General features: G+C 31.8%; 2 protein-coding genes across 2 annotated transcripts; one reads left to right on the forward strand and one right to left on the reverse strand.

The window, feature by feature from the left end:
* Positions 1 to 160: 160 nt before the first annotated feature.
* Positions 161 to 19,428, forward strand: LOC144836836 (uncharacterized). Its single transcript, XM_078691709.1, has 10 exons — positions 161 to 677; positions 4,719 to 5,541; positions 7,500 to 7,575; positions 9,686 to 9,850; positions 10,226 to 10,875; positions 11,402 to 11,642; positions 16,835 to 17,012; positions 17,469 to 17,563; positions 18,273 to 18,487; positions 18,976 to 19,428. Exons 1-10 carry the CDS (start codon positions 276 to 278, stop codon positions 19,164 to 19,166), a joined length of 3,036 nt encoding a protein of 1,011 aa, XP_078547835.1. The 5' UTR covers positions 161 to 275; the 3' UTR covers positions 19,167 to 19,428.
* A 4,085-nt stretch (positions 19,429 to 23,513) lies between these two features.
* LOC144838143 (alpha-2,8-sialyltransferase 8F-like) lies at positions 23,514 to 26,407 on the reverse strand. Its single transcript, XM_078693503.1, has 6 exons — positions 26,313 to 26,407; positions 25,668 to 25,803; positions 25,170 to 25,282; positions 24,804 to 24,893; positions 24,127 to 24,383; positions 23,514 to 23,800 (listed from the first exon to the last, which is right to left on the reverse strand). Exons 1-6 carry the CDS (start codon positions 26,405 to 26,407, stop codon positions 23,568 to 23,570), a joined length of 924 nt encoding a protein of 307 aa, XP_078549629.1. The 3' UTR covers positions 23,514 to 23,567.
* Positions 26,408 to 27,057: the final 650 nt, after the last annotated feature.

Genomic DNA, 27,057 nt, shown 5'->3' on the forward strand with positions numbered 1-27,057 from the left:
AATATTGAATGATTAATAAATTTTATCGATCATATTGGAATTCATTTCACGTTACATTTGTTTACATTATGGCAAGGACTTCGGGAAAAGCCCAATCTACGGCTTGTGATTGGTTGATAGACTAAGTATTTGCATAAGTAATTGAGTTGAGTAGCAACAATGCCGCGACGCCATGTTCAAACTTAAATTGATCTTCGATTTCTTACCAATGGATTTGGTAAATACGGTAATAATAAATACAGTAATGACTGCAATAAAATGAAACCAAGGGAGTTATGGACACAATGCAGTACTCAAGTACCCCAGCATTTCAGGGCATCCAGCCTGTGGCTCAACAAGTTGGAAGTTATGATCTTAGTGTGGAAGAAATCGCCTTTTCGATGAGGCAGCACCTGTTTGATCCTACCACTTCGACTACCACCAGTGCGGCCGCAACGGCTCCTGGGGTGTTGCTTTACCAGCAAGTCCCTGGGCCTAGCATGAGTAAGCACCGCATAGGGACTGCCCTTGCGACTGGAGAATACTATAGTGATGATGATATTGACGATACGAACCCATGCTTAGATTGTGACGATGTAGGCAGTCAACAATTCTACCAAAACGAAACTTTTATGCAAAATAGTAATCAACATCCGTCCACAAAAAAAGTTGATGAAACAACATTAAAAACCTTAATGGTAGGCTTCAGTTTTTTTTGTTATTATTAAGCATCAACTTAAAATAATATTGGAATTATAATAAAATGTCTAATAAATGTATATAAAGTAATTAATAATAATTAATGTAGTCTAATATGCGCAGCCATGTGTACACGCTACTCATGTTTTTAAAAGTGAACTATTTTTGACAGATTATTGATTTGTTAGCCCTTCCTTGTTAAAACAAAATTAGGTGGAAAAGACTGAGTCTGTGGAAACAATAATCTCATAAAATGTATTTTCCAACTGAAAGATATATTGTACCCTATTAAATTAAATTATTTACCTGAATTTAAAGCAAAAAAATAGCCAAATTGACTGGAATTTGATGAGTTTTTGGTTGAATTTATCTGTTTATTTTGTCGTTTTATAAATTTTTTTTTCAATTTTTTTTTTATGGAAATGGCGTATTCAGAGTTTAAATTTTTTTTATTATTAATCTACATTTTTCATGTGTTTGAGGGACAATAATACATCTTTAAAAAGCATTAGTGAAAGCGATTTATATTATTCTTAATATGTCAAGACAACAATACAGATTGGTTGATAATTTCAGGGTGATATAAAATTTACATCTCCCTGACCACCAGTGAAGTTATTTCTACAATTTAAATCTTAAAATCCCTACACTATACCTTTAAAGCAGAACCATAAGTTCTACTGTTCCCATTGGCAGTGATTTAATGCTTTATTTGACCCAATGCATTCCTACACACTATTGTTTTGAAAGTTTATGCATGACTTGCAGGTTATTGCCATAGTAACGGGGTAAAACAGGATCTTTTTAAATTGCTAACTGTTATCAGTTACTTTTGATTTTTATTGTGTTTGGATTTCCATATTGCACTGTAACTTATGGACTGGTGAGTTAGTATTTCTTCACACTAAGCATTCTAAACAAAGACATATTTTAAACTATTAATAACCTATTCATTATAATATGATTATTATAGTTTGTAGGTTACTGCTATGTACTTTTATACTGTATATCAATGGAAAACAAATACAGCATATATGCTGCAATGTATTGTTATTTTTTTTTCCATTTTTGTTTTTTATTCCAGTTTTATTGTTTTCATAGCTAATATTCTTTTGTTTTGTACTATGATTATTTATGTGTGTTTATGATTTAATATTGTGAATGGAAATAAAAAGGAAAGGAAAGAAAAAGAAACTGTGCAAAAAAATACTGAAACTAGACATACCTGTACAGTTACCAACAATCCATAAATGACCTTATACTGTTAACATTTAAATTTGCACTCAAATTTGTTTGCTTTGTATGTCAGTATTTACTTTATTGCATGAGAAAGACATTTATTTGAAGTGAAGGGGAATCAGAATTATATCAGTATATTCACTGTCTACATACAGGTTTAATCTAAATTCAAAAGTTTGTAAAATTTGATATTAATTTTCCATCATAAGTTTTTTTTTAATCTTTTGTGTTTTAAACCATGAAACTTATTTCTCAATGTTTAAAACTAATAAATAAAATTATACATTTCATAAACTGTACTTTGCTATACAAAAATATGGCTTTTTATTACTGAGTGTCCCCCAAAAACATGAAAATGAAGATTAATTAAATCAGACTTTGAATATGTTATTTTGTAGTTTTAATAAAGTTAATCACTTCCATAGAAAAAAACTAAAAAAAATTATGTTTTCACTTGTAAAATGACAAAATAAATGGTTAAATTAAACCAAAAATCCATTGGCTGGCAGCCAATTTGACCATTTTTTGCTTTAAATTACATTTTTGTAGGTAAATACATTTTTTTTTATCCAATTTTTGGTTTAAAGTGGACAACTATTATGTTACATTAAAATGGAATACTGTATTCAACAAAAAATTGTTTAAGAATTATTTTTTCAGGGGGACAATATATCTTTAACAGGAATACTCACTGTAATAAAGAAAATACAGTATACAAGTTATTAATATGCTAAATAAAATGTATCTAATTCTGTATTCTGAACAAAAAATCAATAGCATTGCCATGGTAATTTGTAGAATACATTATCATAAATTTTAAATAAATTCTGAATTATTGACACTTTTATTCAAGTTCAAACATCTTGTATTCGAACAGTTTGTGAGTTTAGAAACTCTGCTGTGAAAACCAAGATTTCAAAAAATATTATTTTTAAAAGTTAAATTGTGTCGTAGATCGCATAATGATAATCATGCCACTAGAAATGAACAAGAATACGACAAAGCTTTATTGCCCATTCACTGTTGAACCTATTGTCATGGTAATACGATGCTTTCCCAATCTAATTATTAGTAGCATTTTAGCAGGAAGTTTTCTTTTGATATTTAATTAGCAACAATCATTGCAATCCATCTCAAGGTAGTCTTGAAAGAACTGCCACAAGGCAGTCATTTCATGTTCGGAATAAAATGTTTACTATATAAAATTGCAAAAAACTAAGCCCATAATGCAACTTCAAGTTGTAGTTCTAATTTGGTAGTTATTGTAAGTGTAATGTGTAAATAATTTAAATCATGGGTTATTTTCCAACTTACTGTATAAACATTTTTTTCTGTTTCATGCATAGTTTACCTGGATAAACCAATATTTCTCTAAATTAATTTAATATTAACTATCTAACTCCAATACATTTTTCAACTAACTGTATTGTATAACTGTTTAACTTAATTTAACTGCTAAATTTGTTTCATTTGTGCTCATTGACAATCTTACCATTTTTATTTCTGTATAACCCTGGGGTAAAAAAATTAATTAAAAATAAATTTAAATCCTGATTATTATTATGTACTGTATACTTCAAGTATTCTGACTTGATGTAGACATTGATAGTTTAAAATTCCATTCAGAATCATATTTTGAGTTAATTTTAATTACAACCATAAAAAAAAAACACAATACTGTACGGCAGGCTTTGATTTTGTTTTCTGTGTTTTTTCCTCTTATTACCTCCTGTTATTTGTGAACCTTGAGTATACTGTTGGCTAGTGGAAAAGAATTAATAAAATAAACTATTTAATTAAAAGTGACGATTCTGAATTCCTATCACCTTTTACAGTTTTTGCTAAATGGTGAACAGTCTCTGCTAATTGTAATTTCACTCTTCCCTGGTCTTATTTTCCAAACCCTTAGTACTTGACTGTTCAATAGACAACTGAAGTACAATACAATAGTTTTGATATTGCATATCATTATAATCTCATTTCAAAACATCTGTTGCACTGTGAGTATATTAGCTGATTGACTATCAAGTTGCAAGTAAACATAGGAATATTGAAATGGAGTATACAGGGTATAAATTGCATCATTACAAAAAGTAATTGAAACCTCGTAACTAATTCTGCAACATAAATCGGGATCGTAGAAGCATATTTTACAGAGATAATCTGACACCGGCTTTAGCGTTTCCTATTAATTAAAATGTTTTTTATTAGAAATAAATGAAGCGATTAGCAAAAGCGGTATGATGCTACTCTGTATCTTACTGTACATTTTACAGTTAGTACGTCGTATAGAAATGTGGACATATATATTGCATATTGAAAGCGAGGACAACTTTATTTTTAGGGAATTATTGATGAATTTTAGCTCGATTGCTGTACATCGTACATTTATAAAGGATTTTTTTTCATCAAAGCAGCTACTGGATGGTGTAAAGCCTTGCTATTGAATAAGTGTTGATTTACAATCCAACTCAGCGAGATTATTTATTGATTTCACTAAGGCATTGGAATTAATAATGTGAGAAATGAAATTGCTTCAATGTGGAAACTACAGTGTTTAAGGTTGTGCAGGTAAAATGGAAACTGAAGCTCTTGGCTGACATTTACCAACATACTGGTTTTTCAGTTGGACTGTAGCTAAAAATAACTGTTACACTACAGTACCTTATTAATCTTTTTAATATTTTGTTTCACTGGCACATAACATGAAAGTAGTAATAATTGATATTGGTAAGTATATATAATTTTTTTGATAATTATTTTGCTGTTGTAGATAAACTAGTTATTTGATTTTTAAACAGGTAAATGGTCATTCCTCGTTATCGCACCTATACCAACAACAATCACACCAAGAGGTGAGCTACCAGCAACCAAGTAAACTCCAAGATGTCCAGCAAAAAACCACTGTTTCATCGGACTATCCAAGACTAAAATCAAAATTTTATGAGGATTTACGGCAAAAATTTCCAAAGGCTTTCAAAAATCAAACTAGTACTGATACAAGCCCAACAAAGTCTGCTAAAGACATGAGTCCGTCCACTGCAGAGACCGAAGAAAATGGTCAAAGCAAATGCAATGATATGTCTCCACGATATTTACCCCGTCCACCTAACGAAAGTCCACGTAGTATTACACGCAATACAAGAAGTCTGCGTGAAGCAGCGCGTTTGCTTTTAAATCAAAGCAGACAGAATTTGTCCAGTACAGAATCCGAAGGAGAGAAGTCATTGACAGAAAGTCCAAACTCTGTTAAGGATAGACTGAGAGAGAATAAAGAAAGAATGAAACAACTTTTACAAAGTCCAACTTTTGGAAAATATAAAGACAAGGAAAAAGATAAAATGGCAGAAAATCCATCCGACAAACATAAGCCAACAAATGGGATTCATAAAGAGGTAGCCAACATTGATAAATTAAAACAAATTATGTCCGGACGTTCAGGATTTGATAATGTGTCCGACAGTGGTATTGATGGTACTGGCCAATCAACCAGTAGATCAGTTGATAGCTGTCGATCGGTTGGTGAAAGAGATGTTGGCAGCTACCAACTTAGAAGACATGCTAGTGGTGGATGTCTTGTGGAGTCAAGGAATAAAAAGAATAGGGAGGCTGTTAGTAGTAGAGGTAAGAAAGTTAAATCTGTTGTTTCAGAATGTTTATAGTCTGCGTTCTAAACTCTACATTAAAGTAGAAACATGCAAAGAAATTGTGTGTGTATATATTACAAAACACTTGACAAAATCAGTAAATATTAATTGTATGCAGTTATTCAAAATGCAATAACCTGGTATGAAGTGCAACTCGTGCATGATTTAATTACCAAACATTAAACTTGTGGTGAACTACATTGTTAGCAAGTAAATTAAATACATTTGGACTAAAAATTATCCTAAGCCGTTAAAAATAAAATGTGTTGCATTAATATATTTCCTATTTTCAACATACAGGCATGTATTCTACCATCCATAATCCATTCAATAATCTATTTGAAAATACACATAAGCTAGAATATTTGATGCATCTGTTTCCTCCCATTTTTAACCAAGCATACAGACATTTATTCTACCAATCACAATCTTTAACTTATTTTAAATACAGTAGTTACTATATATTAAATATAAGTTTAAATCTCGGTACCTCCCTTTCAATGTATTTGATTTGTTGGCAATACGTTAACAAAAGATTTCAAATTTTCATACAATGGCCATTGTACAGTACTGTACAGATTTGTTTGAATGGAGCATCTTCTTTGCCTTTGTTTGGTGGCTTTTATTCTTTATATCTTTCAGCGGTTTGGTCACTCCACGTCTCCAACTACTTTAAGGCCCAAAACATAAGCTACACCTGTTTTCTTAATCCATACTCAACTTAGTTAAGTTTGTGTTCAATGAGATATTAAAAATAATTTGATTTTACACAATTTTGCTTTCTGTGTAACAAAGTACAATTAGAACACAACAAATCACCAATTTAAATTTCCATTTAGTGATAGAAAAAAACCGAAGGAAGAATTTAATAAATATTAATATGAAGATTTGTTCATGTAAATATGATAATTGATAGGACAATGCGGCATTGTACATAGCTAATTGTTTATTTTATATTTCCTTATAAATTTCCTCAATTTAAGGTCCGATATTATCCTGAATATGATTTTCCTCTAAATACAATCAGTATTTTTGCCAAAGGAAATTTGTCCTAAAAAATGATCATGATTAATGATTTAAAAATATTATTACTGCACATGAAGAGATATCCGAGCTTTAGCAAAAATAAGATCATCAGAATTTTCATGTTAATGTTTTTTAATCGTTTAATAATTCTGACAGGTTAATTGCAGATTAATTAGAGAGGTCGTTTAACTGCTTGACTGGTTTGCAGATTATTTTTGGGAATTGTTCAACTATTAATTTTACTATTTTTATCTAATCTACACTTCTATAGACTTCCTATAAAATGAAGGCTAAAACATTTTTTACTATTATGTCAATCAAGCAGGCCATTGTTTAATTACAAAGTGTCATCATTAATCTATATCAGCAGTCACACACTTTATTGTTTATTATTTATTTAAATGAAACATTTGGAATGGAATAGTCTGACAGGAAGTTGTTCTTCAGGAATACAGTTACAATAGTTTGTAACATGTGATTTAGTATTGTTTCCTCAGATAATTCTTGGATTTGTCGAAGATGGGTGTACAAAACGACCCAATATTTATCTCAAATCGAAGTACAATTGTTGGCAGAAACCAACCTAATTTTCATACAATGATGTCTGGTGCGAAGTTACCTATATATTTTTATTCAAATATTTTATAATTATGTGTGAAACCAATGTCATCTTGTTTTGAGTCTTTGGGACCATATAATTGTACTATCATCCTTAAGATAGTACGATACTGATTTGGTTTACAAAAAAAACACTCCGAGTACAGTAAAGAGTACCGTGTTCTGTACTGTATGTTGGAAACGCTGCTCCGTGTCTACTCTTCCGTGCCCCATATCAAGAGTAGTATGTATCTTATTTTATTATTTTTTTAAAGTGCATAAAATTTATGAAACACTATGCTTATTTTGTAGGTTATCACACAGCTGACAGTGACACAGACTCTGGCATTAGTAGGAGTGATAATTCTTGGCATGGTTCAAGCAACAGGTAAATTTTGCAGTTCAATTTAAAATAAATTAACTACCAAATTGTTTTTTTTTTCTGCGATTCTTTCATGTGCGTGCCTGAACATTTTTTTTTTTTAAGTTTAAGATTGGATTCTCATATGTGGACTTAGCTTGGCATCTTAGTCTGACCGAATTCAAGCCAAAATTAAATACTCCTATATAAAACTGATACTGTACATGGTGATTTCCAATATAATGTGTTGGCCGGTTGGACCCAAGTGGCATGAAACAATCAGCATTTTCTAGCAATATAAGGTCACCAATCAACCTGTTAAATTTGTACAATACAATAAAAGTTAATCCCGTTCTTAGAGAGTTCAGAAATCTGGGTAGATTGTGTCTATATAATAGAGATTGGTAATTAGGTCGTAAAATATTTAAAAAGGAATGTCAACGTTTCTATTTTTAAGTCTTAAAGAGTATGAATTCTCTGCAACTAGGCTACCGTACAGTATGTCAGTGGAACTAATCTATTGAAGCTTTTTCTGCTTATTGGGCTTGGGGAAAAGATTCCACTAAATTGGAATTATTTAAAAACTGATTTTACATGGATGGAAATATGTGATAGAAGAAGTTGATAATGGACACTTCAACAGACAGACAAAGTACAATATTCAAATTTGTCTTTACTGACTGCAGTACGCCACTCAAAGGATTAAAGATTGTTAAAATCGTTGTTAAAAACAACTTTTCATTCAGTTGAGTGTCATTCATAAAAAACGTAATATTCTTTCATTGAGTTATCGAAGTACCAGCTATTAAAACAGTCGAAGTCTTGATATTATTAGAGACAGTAGTATAACTGGTCATTACAACGTTGTTGATGATGTTCAGCTCATGGATAATTACTTTTTAGGGATATCTAATTATGAACTGGTAGTTGTTTATTGAATGCATTTCCTTTGGGAAATAAAATTTATATTTGAGACTTTATGATATTTTGTGGACTTGGCTATAACAAGTATTTGAACATATTGTTCTGGATGGATTTTTACAACAGTTTGAGGATGTGTTTGAAAATGTCATTAAGATAATTTCTTTTAACATTGTGAACTTGTTAATGATGAGCCATTAGCACATTCCATGTTTTTATTCAGCAATTAGTGTAAAAACCCATATGCTTTCAGTGTTCAGTTTTTGATTCCGTTGGGAATATAAAGGATGCTGGAATATTGTCAACATGGAATATAAATTGGTATCTTCCATCTGTATGGTGATGACTAATTGGTTGTTGGATTAAATCCATGGATTTCCTGGCGGAAAATATTTGGTCAGCAACGATCTTGATACCAGTATTTGATGTGTTTATGATGTGATGGATCACTTGTGCAGGTCTTAGAATGAATGCAGGCAGATGTTCATCGTTTATTTTTATATCAAAATTGTAAGTCGTGGTCGTACTGTAAGTATAATAGACGTAGGCCTTTTATCCGGACGGAGATATATGTTCATTTTAAGCAATGTTGCATTTCTAATACCATGGTACATGTTAGTGATTCATACTTAATATCATTAAATTGTAACAAACAGAAATCCTCTTCACCGGTTTGGGTAAAAATCTGGTGAGGAAGCAATTCGATTAGTTGGACATAGAGTGGTCCAAAATTGCAGAGGTGACTTTTGTATCATCAGTGTCGATGCTTACAGTACCGGTACCTTGAATTTTCAACTCCAGATCGTATTGTAGTGAGAAGTTTAGATCTTTTTGTATTTCAGATCAGTAGTACGATATGATATTATAATTATGCATTGTTTGGTCAAGCCAAAGCAAGCAAATTAGAAGTTTATGTTTGTTGTATATTGTGATATTGAAAACAATTGTTTACAGGCCTGTCATTCATTGCCAAGTTCTAGCTAGTTCAATATTAATTATTTATATCATTGAACCTTTTACATTTAAATTTATTTTTTCTTTGTTTAAATGTTTTATTAAATTTGTAATCATGTTTCTCTGAATTAATGTTATAATTATTACAGTTTGTTTACTGTTTACAAATTTTATTATATTTTACTGGCATGTATATAATTTTTTTATATTGTAACTTATCAAATCACAGTATTTAGAGTTACCAACATTGCTCTCTCCACAGGCGAGAATCATCACAGCATAAACAATTGGCGCCCTCAAGAGAGGCATTACGTATGCTTCATAAAAGACGTGATTCCCATGGATCACAGAGTGGCTCCGTGAAGAAACCAGTTATGGGACCAATGAAAGCAGACCATAACATACAGCCATATGTCAAGTCAGATGAGTAAGTTCTAGTATTATTTAAAAGATAAGTTGGTGGTGGTGGTGGTGTATATTATATCATTGTCTGCCATCACTTTGTGGAGTCATAGTACAGTACGACGATATGTACTGTATGGCTCTTCCAGGGGCGGATCCAGCATTATAGATAAAATGATAAAAACGATCCATCGGGTTTCAGAAAAATAAAAATAGTCATTATTTTTTAAGTAGTTTATATCAGCTGCTGCTTTTTCAAAAAGACATGATTGTTAAATTTTAGGTGGTGGTGGGGGCTAAAATCTGTTTATCCCCCGCCTAAATCCGCGCCTGGCTTCTATTAACAAAATATTTTTAAAAAAGCTAAGCATATGACTTCAATTTGTTCTTTTTTTTGCAGGTCTCAAAATGAAAATTTTGTAGATTCATGGCTTGAACAAGGTGCAAGACCTAAACATTCCAGCTCAACAGAATCATTGACAATGGAATCAGAGACTGTGAGACATGAATATTTTCAGGATACACCTATAAGAAGTGACGCACATTCAAAACAGAGTAAAGACTCAACGAACACAGATAATGAATCTCTCTCTGATACTTCAGACTATAGTAACCCAGCCTACAGAGGGCGCCAAAATAGTAAATCAAACAGAACTGAATCACCTTGTCGCTCTGTCAGATTCGAGGACACAGATTCAGATGGCTGTAACAGTCGGCCACGTTCGCGGACTTCCTCTCACAATGGATCTATTTTGAAAGAACCAGGCGAACCCAAAAGAACTGCACCATCATTAAATCCGCATTCACGGAGACATAGTTCTTATAATTCTTACAGTAACCCTGTTTGTGACCTAAACAATGGTAAAACTGATTCAAAAACACATAAAAAGAAGGGTTCAAATCACTCAGGTCGATCTAGTCTTTCTCGTCAGGATAGTGATGATCAGTCATTGTACTCGGCAAACAAAAGTTCTCACAGAGGGCGATCATCTAGTCTAGACAGAGGGAGAAAGAACAGATCCAACAGCAACAGTGGCACATCAATTAGAGGTAATATTTACATTACATTCTTTTGTTTTATCACAGACTTTTGATTTTTGTTTGTTTTTATATATTACAAATCGCAAGGATAACCACAAGCGAATTAATTCACTATCCTTCTTAAAGGTGGCAATCCCTGTTCACAAAACAAACATATACACAAGATGCTGTACATAAACAAATGAACAAAGTCTTTGGGAGTTGTTATTAGAAAAAATCCTGACATATGACAGGATTTGAACTAAGGACCCTTGGATTGGTAGCTAATCATCATCCACCAAACCACAACTCCACAACTGACTGACTTTTCATTATGTATCTCGTCATATCTATACCATTACCCTTCTGATCACCAGTAAAGTTTTTGTAGCAATCTGCTCCTGATGGTAGCCATTCTTACCAACAGATGCAAGATACAGTATCTATGTATCTTGACAAAAAAAAATTGAGGTGTGGGTTATTGTATTTTAACACCCAATGACCTTCACCAACTCAAAAATAGGTGGTATGCTAACTGTTATTCATTTGTTTTTAGATTCACTGTCCAGAATAAGTGCAAAGCCACCGGCTGAACCAATTTACGCCAAAGTTGATAAGTCACGCAAACACAGATCATCATCTCAACCACCGGATCGCCGTTTAACTCCCTCAAGGCAGATGGTCGGCAAGGATAGCTGGTCTATTTCAAGTAATCCATGTCTTAATGATGTATTTGATGATGGACTTTTGAATGCCTGTGAAGAAAGTAGCTGGGATCGGGATTCTTGGGTAGACAGGTAAACTATTTCCATTCCTTTGTAATATATGGCTGCCTAAAAATGCAAGGAGAACTAGTAAATGGTATGAATCCTTTTCTCTCATCTCAGATATTCTTATTCAGGTCTCAATCTGACACTGACAGCTGGATGTTGTTCAGATTATCTGCGTTATCTTTACAAACTATGAATAGAATACTATACTTTTTATGCATTGCCGAGTTACTGTACCTTGTATTCTTGATTGATGATAAAGCAATGTTGATTGATTATTTGATTATCAGTTATTTCTAATCAAGCTTTTCAATTAAATAGCCCAGAGATTTACACAAGTTTTATGCATTTACACTGCCAAAAGACATTTTCCCAAATTATTAAAATATCGCCCTCTTACACATGAAAAAACCTCTTGTAACTCTTTGCTTTACTAGAATTAATGTTGATGCAATGAAAAAGTTTAAATGCTTCTCAAAGAATAATAGTTTATGGAATAAAATTATGCAATTTTAATTAATTAGTTGTCTATATATAAATTTATGTAAGTTGTACGTATATTGCACGTTACTTCTAGAATGTTTACTCGATGGTATATAAAGTTGGTTCGTACTTTCGGTACTGATTTTAACCACCTGATGTAGCCCTGTTTACTAATTAAATTGAGTTAGATAATTAGTTATTGATGATTAAACAAAACGATTTCACTCCAATGCCATACATTTCAATCTAACTCAATAGGTCAGCCTGAAGTTGTTTTTCTTTATAATGAAATGCATAATGTCCAATTGAAATGCATAACCCCACTGATTGAATGTAAATGGATCAATCTATCATCACAATTCAGACTTCAATTAAAACAGTGCAGGTGCTCTACCTACATTTGTTTCCGCTTCTTATCTCATTGGACATGCTAATAACTGCTTTTCATTTGAGCAGATTTTATTAGATGCATTTGCTTTCTTAACAAGCAAGCTAAAACTTGACTGCAGAAAATATTGGAATTATTTAATGTGTGAGGTGATTATTCTGTAACAGCATTTAATTCAAGAATTAAATTGTTCATTTGTTCATTACATAATTTTAGAAGAATTTTAGTAGAACATAAACATTGCACTCCCATGCAATTCAAATCTCCATACATTGATAATTTTTATAACAAATTGATTATTCATTAGGAAATAATATTTATATACATTCATTTGTGATGATGGTTGTTTGTCTGTCATTTCTATCAGAATCTTTTACTATTCATCTTTTAAAAAATAAAATACAGTAGTACAAAACACAACATTTTTTTAATTTTTTTTATTTTATACGCATCCAACACGGAGCACAAACTCGCCAATGACAGGATGGATAAAATATATCCATTAACTATTTATTAATTAAAAATTAATAATTTTTCAACTACTTAAATTCTACTTTTTTAATTCATGATTGAGTAGTAGATAAAAGTTGCACTCAAATTTCAATTAATTGTTAATAATTGAACCAAAAGTAACAATCTCAATAATTGTAAAAATGTTTAGATTAAACTTCACCATGGACCTAATAGTCCTGTAGGTCCATGCTTCCACCATCTTCTGTACACTGACGAAATAACACCCAAAGGGTTTATAAAAAGCTGAACTAGTCTTTATTTTCTACATAAACACAGGACAGTCAATGTCTTAAAAAAACTATTAATTATGCAGATAATAGTAAATGTCAAAAATAAAATTATCATACAAAAGATGGGAGTATATATAGCTCTACCCTGAATTTGTTAGATATTTAGTATATAAAGGCTGTATGTACCACGTATAAAGATGGACTTTTTACGTAAAAATAATTTAAATGAATTAATTATTCACTAAAAGTATTATCATACAACCACTGTAATATTAGCCTACAAATAGAAACGAAACCCAAAAGTTTATTTCCATCTCATTAACACCAAACAGGAGTTGCCGTAAATTAACCTTCCATTTATTATTGCCTTGCTCCAACAGAATATATTCCCTGTATTAATATTAACAGCAGACAATAGCAAGCTTCCCATCCAAGAATGTTACCTATATATGGCATTGTCTGTAGCATGCATGGATGACACTGGTATACATAATTAATAGGCTAGCAAATTGTCTTAAACATTCTAATGCAAACTTAATACCAGGTCATTATAACCATTTGTTAATTAAAGAAAACAACTAATTTGTTCTGATAATATGTTTTAAAGTAAAATAGAGCATCTGAATAACATTCGATAATTATGTATTGATTGGTATGACTCACTGTATACTGTATTTTGTTTGGAAAGAGGTTATTCCTATTATGGGCGTTTAAAAACAATACAAATATATAATATATCAATTTATAAATATGTAGAGAAACAAAAATTTAAATGATGTCTGGTCACGTCTGATAATTGTTTACGGATTCAAAGTGGTGAATATCAGGATACTTATAATTTAGCTCATTTTCACGTCTCGTGTAGCAGATCTAATATTCAGAGTCACTCATGCGTAACAGAGCTCATCTGTTACATTCCTTGTATTGTACAGGTTCATGAATATGCATGAGCATGGTAATTTCAGCTTGATAATAACTCCACTGTTTATATATTGATCAGTAGACAGGTTTTCCTGAATTTTTATTCATCAATAGAAAGGGGCGGAAAACAGATGCATATGGTTTTGCTGTACCCGAGGTGTCAACAATGTTGTATATAGCGTAGACATATGTTTTTATGTTCCGTCATTGTATTTTATCATCATATTTAATATGATGGAGCTTATACAGAGAAATACGAGAGACGTCAGGAGGACTTTAAGGATTCGTTATCGTTCTGTGCTTAGGTATCGTAATTATTTTTTATAAAGTAGGTTAATAATGTGTAGCATGTCTAAATGATGGTCGTCAGACGTGTCTTAGAAATGCCGGCCGGCTGTGACGTCGTCTTTTACTTGGAGTATGCATATAATTTATTCAGATGCTGAGATTTTTATTTTATTTTATTGTAAATTTCTATTGCTGGTTTGTGCTGCTTTTTGTTTTATTCTTAAGTAATATCCATATTAGAATAAATTTATTTTATATAGGCATTATTATACTACCACAAGTTATTATTTAATTATTCGATCTTTAGCTATTTAAAAAGAATAGGGATAGAAAAATACTTTTTTTCTAAATATTACATTTTTATCTAACCATGATATAATCACTGTCATTATTGCTGTTGTCCGTTATAATTGTCTTATCATCATCACCTAATCATCTTTAATCATAATCATCATTTTTATCTTTAGTGGGAATCAACTTTGTATGGGTCATACAGTACATTAATAAAGTTACATTTTTGGTACAAATATACATATGGCCATTACTGAGGAATAAATACTGTAGACTGTTAATCATCATCATTATCATCATTATCTCTTCATTATCATCATCATCTCATTATTATTATCATCATCTCATTATCATCATCATTTTATCATCATTATCTCATCATTATCATCATCATCGTTGTCATCATCAACTCATTATCATTATCATCATCGTCATTATCATTATCATCATCATCATCGTCATTATCGTTATCATAATTATCATCATCTCATCATCATCATTGGTTGTTATTATCATCTTTAAATCATAATATTCATCATCATTGTTGTTCCTTCACTTTTTTATCTGAACATGATAACATTTTCATTTTCACACAACATTCACTGTGGTTATATGATATTTTGTATTTTGGAATGATACAAACAGTTAATTTATAAATAGTTAAAATAACTAGCAAGAGTGTAGTAATTGTTTGATCTTCATTATTGCCTGAAGATAAATGTAGTACAGAAGCGCCGACTGTTGTGTTCATATTTCTGTTTTTAATTTAGGGTCAGATAAAGTTTAAAATTGATAGTACAATTATAATGAAAGTAGACACAAGGTCATACTATCAGAAATTAGTTGGAAAAGCTATTTAAATATTTTATGATATACTTAAAAGTGTAATTAAGATTTCTAAAAAAAACACCATAATAAAAAAAAAATAACAAAACAAAATCAGAAATAATCAAATTAATTGATATGATACATATTGTCAATCTTTTATTTCAGTTTAATAAGTTCATAATTTTAAACAAGAAACAAATCTGATTGTATTTATGAATTTATTTACTACCTGATACACTTGAATTATATGCAGGTTTCAAGTTCAAATTACTAATTTTCAGCAGATTGCTACTATTATACAAATTTTTAAATGAAAATAGTATGATATAACAATTTGTTTGTTTTCACTTTGCAGTTTAACACATTTGAATTTTTTTTATCTACTTTTCTCTTGGAAGATGTTACCTTATAAATACATTATAATTTGCTTGCAATATTTCACCTACAATAGTGTTTTATTTAACATGTATGATGGAAAAATACAATTTTAAATTGGTTATCACCTTGTTGCTATAATTATATAAATGTATGTTATCACACTGAAACTGGTATTTAATAACTCATAGACTTGATATGATGTTTTCTGGAGAGTAATTTTTTAACTGTAGTTATACAGAGTGTACAGGATGTAGTGATCCGATATAACACATTTTAAAAAGACAATTTTTATTTTGATAATCTAGTGAATGAATCCTTTGAATATTATTTGAAAATATTTCCTTTAGTTTGTTGTGCCTTAGAGACACTACTACTTACTAATGTAGAAATGGTAATTTTATAGCCACTAGACATCATGTTAATTGCTGTACATTTGGTATTATTTCCATTAAGTTAATAGTAATGGTTACTGGCAATATGGGATTAGGTGCTTTAGAACATCTTTATTTCTTTGGGTTTTTTTTATAGCATTATATAGAGCTATGTAAATATTATTTTTACTCGAAAAATAATAATACACATCTGATAGTGAGATTCTAACTTAAAAATTAAATATGTTGAATAATATGCTAACTAATAATGTTTAGTGCTAAACTTTTAAAGTGCTATGAAAATAAGATCAAGAAAAAGGGAAAAATGGAAGTGCACTCTGTACACAGATGTACTATACATCCTCATTGTTACCAGAGTTCCAACTAATGAATTTGAGTCTCAGCCTTCTCAGGACTCTGGCACCTCCTATCCTAGTAATTATAATAGGTGTATGTTGAAAAAAGAAAGACAACTATTTTTTTAAAGAAAATATTTTAATCTGGTTAACATTTTTTTTATCTCCACAGTGACTTAAGTCGTCAGAGCAATTTGAGCGGTTCTCGTTCCTCGCTTGCTTCACGCGCTTCTCTCTCGGAGAAGGTGTCCAGTTTAGGACGTGCTACCAAAAAGAAGTTCTCATCGATGCGAAGAGCCTTGAGTCTAGATCGTCTTGATAAACCCAATACAGTAGATGAACCACCTAAGGTAAGGTGACACTATTTACTATAGGAATAATGACTATTCGTTAAAACTATCTTCGATAATATATTATTTATTTTTTAATTTATATATGGTATTACATATCCACATTAGATGTGCTCAATTGACTTATAGGTGGATCCAATCATTTTCAATAAAATACTCCCCTCCAAAGGGTCATGTCATATCCTTCAATGTGAACTAGCTCTGGGATAACCCCCTATGTTTGGGTTGTAGCCTACTAGACGACAGTTGTACACATACGAAAATAGTGTACAGAGAACTTTTGGTTTTAAAGTTGAAAAACTTCTATTGCTGGAACCATACCTCAACGTTTTCAAGTTATGGATTACATTGTCTCTGCCTTTAAAAAGCAAGGCAATTGTGATAACACAAAAGCTCTATATAATAAGGATGCTATCTTATAACATTAATTTTATTATCTCTATGTGCTTATTTCAGATGAGAAAATCACCTTCGCTTAGATCAATAACAACATCTATTGGAAAGAAGTTCAAAAGGTCAGCTTCAAGTAGTGATGTATTCTCCAGAGAAAGGTCAGTTTCAGTCTATTTCGTGCCTAGCTTACCTGGATAAACCGACAATAGCCTTTTTCTCCTCAAAGAGCGAGGTATCACTAACAAAGTAGAAATTTTCGTTGAACATCACTCTCCACAAATGGTATAGTCCATGAACGTGTCTTAAATTATATTGAGGGTGTCAATTCAAATCAGTTTTAATATATTCTAATTTGGTCTTGTGCATTTTGATATTTCTCATGTTTAAATTGATCTTTCTGCTTCCATTTACTGATGACTGATACTGTGTCTCATGTGTACAGTAGCTGAATTATGTATCTGTGAACTTCTTTCAGAACATTCTTTCTACCCTACTTACACAGAAATTGCACAGAGATATCTAGCCATACAAGTCTAGGGTTACCTGACTAAGATGTCCTATCCTCAATGTCAGGAATATGAGTTAGTTAAAGGTCAATCACTACCCCCATTAGCCCATCTGTTGCTTCATGACCATCCTTCTACATGGTTCTAGTGTTAGAACAAGTCTACTTGATTTTAGCTGTTTGCTTACTTAGTTCCAGCCACTATTGTACACAACATTTTCTTCAGGAATTTGCCTTTTGATTTATAAATGACCATTATTATATCATATGCTACAAAGTTTGTGAACTGTATTATATTTTAAAATTCAGTAAATCTATACAAATTATTTTTTAATGTATTTTTTCTAACTTAAAATCTTTAGGTCTGGTAGTGTCACAAGTTTTTCATCTACCTCAAGTTATACTCGACCACGGCGATCAACCTTTGAGACAGACGTCACAGTACCCACTCATTTACGAAAGGTTGGGCGTTTATTACAACTTAATGAAGATGGTACACAAGTAATTGAGCTGGTAAAACCGCCAAGTGGACCGTTTGGATTCTATATAGCAAAAGGAAAATGTAATTCAGAAGCTGGTAAGAACAGTTAACTATATTATGTAGTGGGGCTGTTGGTGTTAACATGCTTGTCTTCCAATCCCAAGGTCCACGGTTCAATCCTGACCTAGTGCCAGGGCTGTAACTCACAACTCTTTCTACTCCACTCCCTAATCCTCAAATGAAACTTAGTTTATAAGCACGATACATTATAAAATAGTCTATCCATCCTGTAATTAACAAGTTACTCGCTGTTGGATGCGTAAGAAATTTTTTTTAATGTAAAGAGTATTTATGTGGTATGTTTGCCTGCCAATCCCATGTCTTTGGTTCAAGTCCTCTCTGGTGTTCTTCATTATATTTATCACCTCTATCAATAGGTTATTCCTTCACATTGGTTTATTTGTTTTTTTTGTTTAATTTTTGATTTGGACTTGAATCATGATTCTTGATCCGTTTTACCAGTTGTGAAGGTTGCAACGCTCTGATTGCTCTTGTTATTAACATTTTACTTTCTCTCTCTTCAGGTGTTTTTGTCACAAGATTAAGTGACGGCCATCCAGAGAAAATCTTGCTTGGTTTAATTCATGTAGGAGATGAAATACTGTCAATAAACGATGTTGCGGTTTCCGGTAAATCAATTGATGCCGTCTATGATATCATTTTAGAAAATGAGAGACTGATAATTAAAATTCTTCCACTGTCCGCTAGAAGCTGATGAAGGCACTATTTATAGGAGAATCATTACATAATGTGTAAAGTATCTGCAACATAAACAAGATGTACTCAGTTTGGAAAAAATCTCTAACTTAGAGGTGCACTGTGTTTAAGATATGGTAATATGACATGTGTGAGATCCTTCTCTTGAAAGACAGTTCATTGGTCTTCTTCTTCCTCTAGACAGACCATGTTAATATTGTGTACTCACCTTACGAGACACGTGTAGGTACCATCAAGTTATTTGTTTCACTGACATACCAGAGAATGCTTTCTACACATGCTCTGAAGAAAGCCATTTGCTTTGAGATGTTAAACTACACTATTTGCCAGTTTATGTTAAACACTCAGATGTACTCTGGTAAACATTTTTGGTATCAGTTGTTGCTTTTTATGATGAGATTTTCAGAAGAAGAATATAGTCAAGTTTTTGATGGAGGATATATGCAGCATAAATAAACCAGTATATAACATTTGTTTCAGTTCATGATATAAATCTAGCAATGATTCCAAATTTAGTATTACCGGTATATATATATAAAATCTATTACTAGTTGCTAGACCAAGTTTAGACGATAGGTAAACCTTATCAAACAGCCATTTACTAGTTAGTGTACCTATTCATTGCTGCTACGTTGTATAAAAATGTACAATGTAAAATGGGCTTATGTCAAAAATGGACTCAACACAGCTTAGCTGTACCGACATAATGCTCTGAGCAACTGAACACAACTGACCGTAGTTTTCGCACAAAATATGTCATAATCGCAGTTGAGTTGTGTTGATCATGTTCTACTTTTATGAAACTGAAAGGTACTAAACACAACTGAAAAGTTTGAAGCATGTCATATATGCAGTATTGGTAACCACGACTAGTAGCGATCAGCTCCGTTCAGTGCTCGAAAGTCAACATAAGCGCCACCACAAAGCGCTCTTGCACAAAAACTAGAAACCTTTCAGTTGAGTTGAATTTGCTTTCAGTTTAAAGGTCACATAAGCATACTATTTGATGTGGCTAGTCAGTTTTATATTTACAAACTTTTGCAACTCAAGTTTTTATATTTATTAAAAATAAACTTTTTTTAGAAAATACTTAATGATTTTACAGGGTATAGTCTAATTTCTTAGAGATACAGGTAGTCCGTGTTTAAAAATATGTAATTTTCTAATATCATTTTACAAAACATGAAAGATTTTTTATATAAAACCAACATAATGCACAGTTGTTATGGTATTTTCGGTATTTTTTTAAAAATAAATGCTAAACAGTAAAAGTAAGGCTGAATATTTTATGAATATATTGTACAAGTACAGTTAATTTTCCTGAAACAATAATCTCTGAAAACCAGAAATGTTTTGGTATCTGAATTTTCTACGGGTCATATTGGGCATATTTTGTATACTGTATGGCGCATAAAAGTAATTTCATAGGCACTAATAGAATTATTGATCGGATAAGTTATTGATTTTAAATTTAAAGAAAATTATAATGTGGCTATTTTAAAAACATTTACAGTACTTTAAATGCATTTATCAGTATTTTTAGTAATTCTTTTAATATTTACAAATTGTTAATCATATCATGTTTTCCATCCAGTTATATTTATTCTTAATAATTATTCTTTGTTTTTGATACCGGTATTGTAACTCTCATCAATATCTTAATTTTCCACCCTCTGAAAATTCTGTGGTGATAAAATAGTTGTTGTGTTTATGATGTCAGTACTATGGATTCTGCATTAGTTCCAATGGTGATGTATTATTGTGCAAATTACCTATTTTATCATAGGTCTGCTGATAATCCTTATAGTTACTTCTTAATTAAACAAATTATTCCTTAGTAGTAAGTTCCATAGATACGTCAACATGTAGGTGTTGTTTAAGTAGTGTCGTTCATACTTATGTTGTTTCAATTCTTAAAGAAACAGAAATTCTTAAGAACGTATTGTTAATAGCAATATTCGATGCCGTAGCCACAAGTAGTGTGGTGACAAGAGAAAATGAAGATGAAATGGTCATTTTTAAGATTGATAGTCTGTAAGGATATATAAGGGAACTTTCGATTTGCAACAGAAAACCAAAATGTGGGGATATTGGGATTTGTTCCCTCGCTCCCGGTCACTTTGACAAAGTTTTGATGATTTCTAGATCCTGACAATGACCGACAACACATCGATTGACCTGATTTACTTTAGTCGTTGGTCGTCTCAAATGGAAATCTCCCTATATTACTGTTTTAAATCCATTGTTGTTTGATAATTTCATTATATAAAGCACTATCTGTGACAAAAAAATGTGATGTGCCCATATATGGACATGATGATATCATATCACTACCATGTTTGGGCATATCACACTTTTTTGTAGTGTAGACAGAGCTTAAGAACAATGAATTCAGACATTTTTGTAGAACAGATCACACAAAAACTATAGGGGACATTTTCAATAAAATATGCGATTGTTTTATTATATTATTTATCTATATGGTTTTTTCTGTTTTTGCAGATATTGCCCTTGATAGATGCTACACTGGAGAAAATGTTTCCCATTGTATATAGATATTTAAAATATAAATATAAAAACTTAATAATATTTTCAAGTAAATTTTATCATAGAGATTTATATATTATTCTCAGATTGATAATTGGTGCCTTCGGCTCCGTCTATCGGGACTGTGCAAATATACCTGATAAAATAGAGATAAGATTGTGTTAATGTTTGATAATAATTTGTATAATTAGTGTATAGTGAGAATGTAAATGTAGAAAATAAATTAACTGTGGAAAAAGAATCCAAATCATGCCTAAAATCGTAATATAGAAATTGTACAAATTATAATATTGTATAAATGTTTTAATTATTTTGATTGTGATTTTTAAATTAAAATATTTGCCATGATGTTAATTTAGCCTATAGAATATATAGACTATCTTTTTTACCATAGGCAACTTAATAGTTATGTTATTGAACATGTAGATTGTGTGATGATCTTAGACAGATTTGCTTATGTAATATAAATAGTCTTAGGCTCTGTCTACACTATCAAACTAGTTTAACAAAAATATTTGTTATTTTATGTCTTTAGGCAATGTGGTCAAGGATTACCAATAGTAAATTAATCACTCTCCTATCAGATAGGTGGTAATCCCCCCTGATACAGGGGCTATTTTGTGAACCAGTTCACAGGGGTAACCCCCTACTCTTCTCGAATAATGAACTGGGTTCTTTAAAGTGCACACAGGTTTATAGTCCTTATCCGAGAAGACTCCACCAGAACTAGGAGCGAGTCGGCCTCCAACCCTTGCCAATGTTGTTGGCTCTTTAGGTACGGTAAACGGCGCCCCTGTCTTAACCGCTCGGCCATTTGACTCGCATATAATGGTAGTGATATGACATCATCATGTTCATATATGGGCTCATCACATTTTTTTGTCACATAACGTTTGGTAGTGTAGACCGAGCTTTAGCAGACTATAATGTCTTGATTGTATATGTTGTACATCTTGTGTCAATACATAAGAAATCCTACAATTTCTAATGAAGCCTGCCCTTTTTTGGGAAATAAACATTAATAATCTATAAAACAATTTTATTTATTTATTTTTGTAAGATTAATTGTGCTCATCATTAAAATTAATTATAATATATTCATACAAATAATTAATACTTTCATTTGTTTTACGTTAATCGTAAAGCATACACATATTTCAAGATTTTGGAAGTGAGGTGGCTGGTTGGGCTGAGGCAATTTTGAAAATATTCACCTTGAGTTGGTTGGAAATTGACTGTATATATTCAGATTAATGCTTGGAATTAATATACTGTAAAAAAAGATAATTGCATTTGAAATACACAGGGTGAGAATAAGTTGCCGTTCACACGCTTATTACGATATCATAGATCTTAATTTGTAATTTCTAAATGTTATGACTTATTTAAAAACATGACTTGTAGCCTACTCCTGAATATATAATTTACTTTAAGTAAAGGGTATACCAAACCGTCTTTCCACTTCGTTCAAAACGTCATAATAATACTAAATGAAATGTTGTCTCCGGCCCTAAAAACGTTAAAAATGTTAGATTGTCTGGAAGGGTTTTTTGTTACAAATATGGAATAAGCTACCAACTGAAATTAAATATTCCCCAACAATATTGCTTCATTCAAAGCTAGATATCGATCTCATTTTTTCACAAAACTAAAAACAAAAGGTTTTTTTCCTGATTTTTCTTATATTTAATACAGGACCACCATGAAAAACAGGTTTTCTTTTACCTGATCGTGTAAATCCTGTATAAAGATGTTGTTAAATAAATAAGATGTGAATAACTTTATGAAAATACGACATTGCTTATTCAACGTTTGATTTTACCCATCTTTATTATCAAAATAAATATGTTCTTCATTTACATTTATCGACATGTAATTGTATAATTCCTTTCATATGTAAGTCTAAGATAATAGCAAATTCTTGATCGAAGCGATGAACTTTAATAATCTTCTGTACAAGAGGAGCATTATTTTCATAATAATGGTAATTTAGTGGCTTTCCATTCTGGTCAGTGCTGAACGGCCAAAATCCATAAAGATTTACTTTATCACACATTGTCAATGCTGAAGTAAGCCAATATGCACCTATAAACAATTACATAAATATTTTACAGTTCGCATAAAATAAAATTTGTTTTGAATTATCATTTTACGTCCCTTTTTTCAATTCAAAACAGTCAATCAATATAAATAATACAATAGACAGGAAGAAAGCATATCTGGAGCCTGACAATGGAAACGTTGCAGTAAAAAAATCATTCCGTCCTCAAAGTTTAGTTGTTTTGTTTTTTTAGTCGTTTTGCACAAAATGCTGTCATCGTGTGGCCACACATTTAGGCCTACTATACTGTTTGTGTTTTGGCTGCCAATGCCATATCTAATAGACTTGATCACAAAAAAAAAACACTAACCACTTGATGCATATGAAGCATTAAGGCCTCGATTAGACAAGAACTTGTTCATCGCATACCAGTGTGTTGGATGGCCTAATAGTATCTTTAGCTTCATGCCACGTTTAGGCCTACTTCTTCTGATAGTACGCATGGCCAGCTTGGTGTACTCAAAACTCTTTAGGGAGGTGAATCCAGAAATCCATAAGTAACTTTGATATTGCTGAATGTAAGCTATAAACTTTGCTCTGTCTTCCTTGCTTTGTAATCTATTATACCTAAATTAATATAAAAAGATTATCTATGATGTTTTTGAAAATGAAAATATGTTTAGGAATACGGCACACGCAAAACTAAGTATGGATAGGCCTACATCAGGAATGTAGAGAAAATTACGAAAATAGCAATAATTGGTCTATAAATACTACGGTACCAAATTTTCAATGCAGCGCTTTCTTCTTTTACCATACGGCAGGCTCAGGTATACACTATCTGTATGATTTAACTTTCACTGCTTTTGGATTTTATAATCAGATATAGGCCTAATTAAGATCCATATATAGTGGGTGACGTTTATAACACTAACAACAACAATGATTCAACTTTTTCATTTCAGGGGGACGTAAAACTGACAAAGACAAGGTGCATTTTCTTATTTGTGTTGTCGATTTTATGCATGTATAAACAATCTGACTTACTGTTTTTTTATTTGTGATGGGTTAATAGTTACTAAATTCGTAAGAGAACCCACATCTTTGGTAAAACCGTTTAAACGCGGCGTATTAAATCTATAGAAATAAAATGTTGCATTAAAAAAAAATATTACAGTTCAGTTATATGTAGAGTTGAGTTAGCAATTACGAGTTTTGTAACAATTTTAATATTGGTTCTCACTAGGGCTCAACGCAAGGAGAACGTAGACGCAGTTCGAATCACATTGCTTGTGATTGGTCAAAATACAGTTGCGTTGCGCTTACTTGCGTTCGAGTCCTGGTGGGAACCAAGCTTTAAAATGTTACAAGAATATTTATCTTCCTCTGCGCGATTTTAGGTTTAGGCCCTACCTTATAATGAAATCCGCGGAGTCTATTTTAGAACCACAACAGCTGCCGTTGAGGATACCACTACTGCCAACTACACTGCACGTATTAAACTGCCTTTCACTATATTGGTGTATCTGTGAAGAAGAATGAATTAGTGGGTGACTATGGTTGCATAATATAAAGCAGAGGTAACTTGCAAATGGCACATGCCTATTTGGGAGTAGGCCAATATGTTTTCGACATACGGTTAATACTATTAGTTTACCGATGTATTGTGACGGTTGTGTATGGAGGATAGTGAGTAGTTTTGTAGTAGGTCATGTCTGACAATTATGATTAACTTAAACTAATTTAATTAGTATATCATATTTGTTGTCTGATCTGTGGCACTTCAAATATAACAAGTGTATACACAAATACATTTTGGTTACATTTTATTCTCATATGTTGTCAATTGCGAATCTATTTCTTAGGACGAAACACCCACCCCTACACAAAGATCTACGACTACATACTTACAGCTGGCAAATTCTTGTAAATGTCACCAGGTAAAATAACTGTTTTATTTGAGTTGATAATTCGGACTTTGTGGTTTTTAGGTACAGTTGTCTTTGTTACGAATTGAAAGGATAACAACTTCTTTGATAAACTACCACTGCAACAACAATAATAAAGAATATCAGATTAACTTCTATTTATTTCCCCCTTTATTTTTTTTCTAAAAAATAAACATACATAAATAAGCAATTGCATAGGCTATAATACAAAAAGAAAGGAAGTACCTTAGAAGAATGGCTTATAAATGTAGAAACTCTCTGTTTTAACAGCTTAAAAGCTCTTAAAAATGTGATGTGCTCATGTGGACATGATGATGTCATATCACTGTCGTATTTGGGCATATCACTACCATATTTGTGCACATCACCCTATTTTTTGTCAAACTAGTTTGATAGTGTAGACATGAAAGCTTTACAATATATATATATATATATTTGTGGCTGTGAGAATAAGTATATGCAGACAATCTTGATTGATTTATTGAAATATAGTCTACACTATCAGACTATCATGATGATGATGATATCTCTACCATATTTGGGAATATCACTACCATATTTGAGCATATCACACATTTTTTGTTTGCTAGTGTAGACAGAGTCTTACAGAAACAACTGGTCTCTATTTGCTATGTTTGGAGTCCATGGCTTCTGAAGTAGTTTGACTATCTTCTCCAACGGGAACCGATTTTCATTTGTCATAAGGAACGTGTCATTGGTTACATTTTTTGTATGGAACAAGCTGTTGTTATACCACTTGACGACTTCATATTGAGACAGAGAATGGTCACTTAGTCTGTAAAAAAATAATGTAGGCCTAGTTTATTCTCAGGATCGAACTATCCCCACCAAAACCTTACAAGCCTAAACAAATACCGGTTCCTTGTTTTCAAACTGATTTAGTGTTAATTAACTAGTACTACAGCATGGGCGAAATCTCAATTGAGCGGGTAGTCTAGGTTAATAAAATTTGAAGCTGTTGAGCTTGCGTGAATATGTTTGTGTCAAATAATAAAAATACACAATTGCTACAAAATGCATGTGACATAAGTGGAAATATATCCGTGGGAGGTGAGAAAAAGATTGTGTATGTAAAACAAGATATTATCCCCACAAATTGTTACTCTGAACCTTCATGAAACTTTTGAGAGCAGGTCTGATTTGCATGCCCTAAAAAGAAATAGATTGGTTTCAATTTTATCTGTGGATATTATTTCTCGTTTGGGTGAGGTATTCTATCTCTGATGTGGCAGTTACTTGTTATACGGTACATTACTCACATGTCACATTTGTAATTCACATGATGGCTTTCTTCCACGGGATGCTCTTGCTTTGCCAATAAATAGTAAGAT

The sequence above is a fragment of the Antedon bifida genome, chromosome 3 (genome assembly GCF_963402885.1).
Source record: "Antedon bifida chromosome 3, ecAntBifi1.1, whole genome shotgun sequence".
Classification (NCBI taxonomy): Eukaryota; Metazoa; Echinodermata; class Crinoidea; order Comatulida; family Antedonidae; genus Antedon; species Antedon bifida.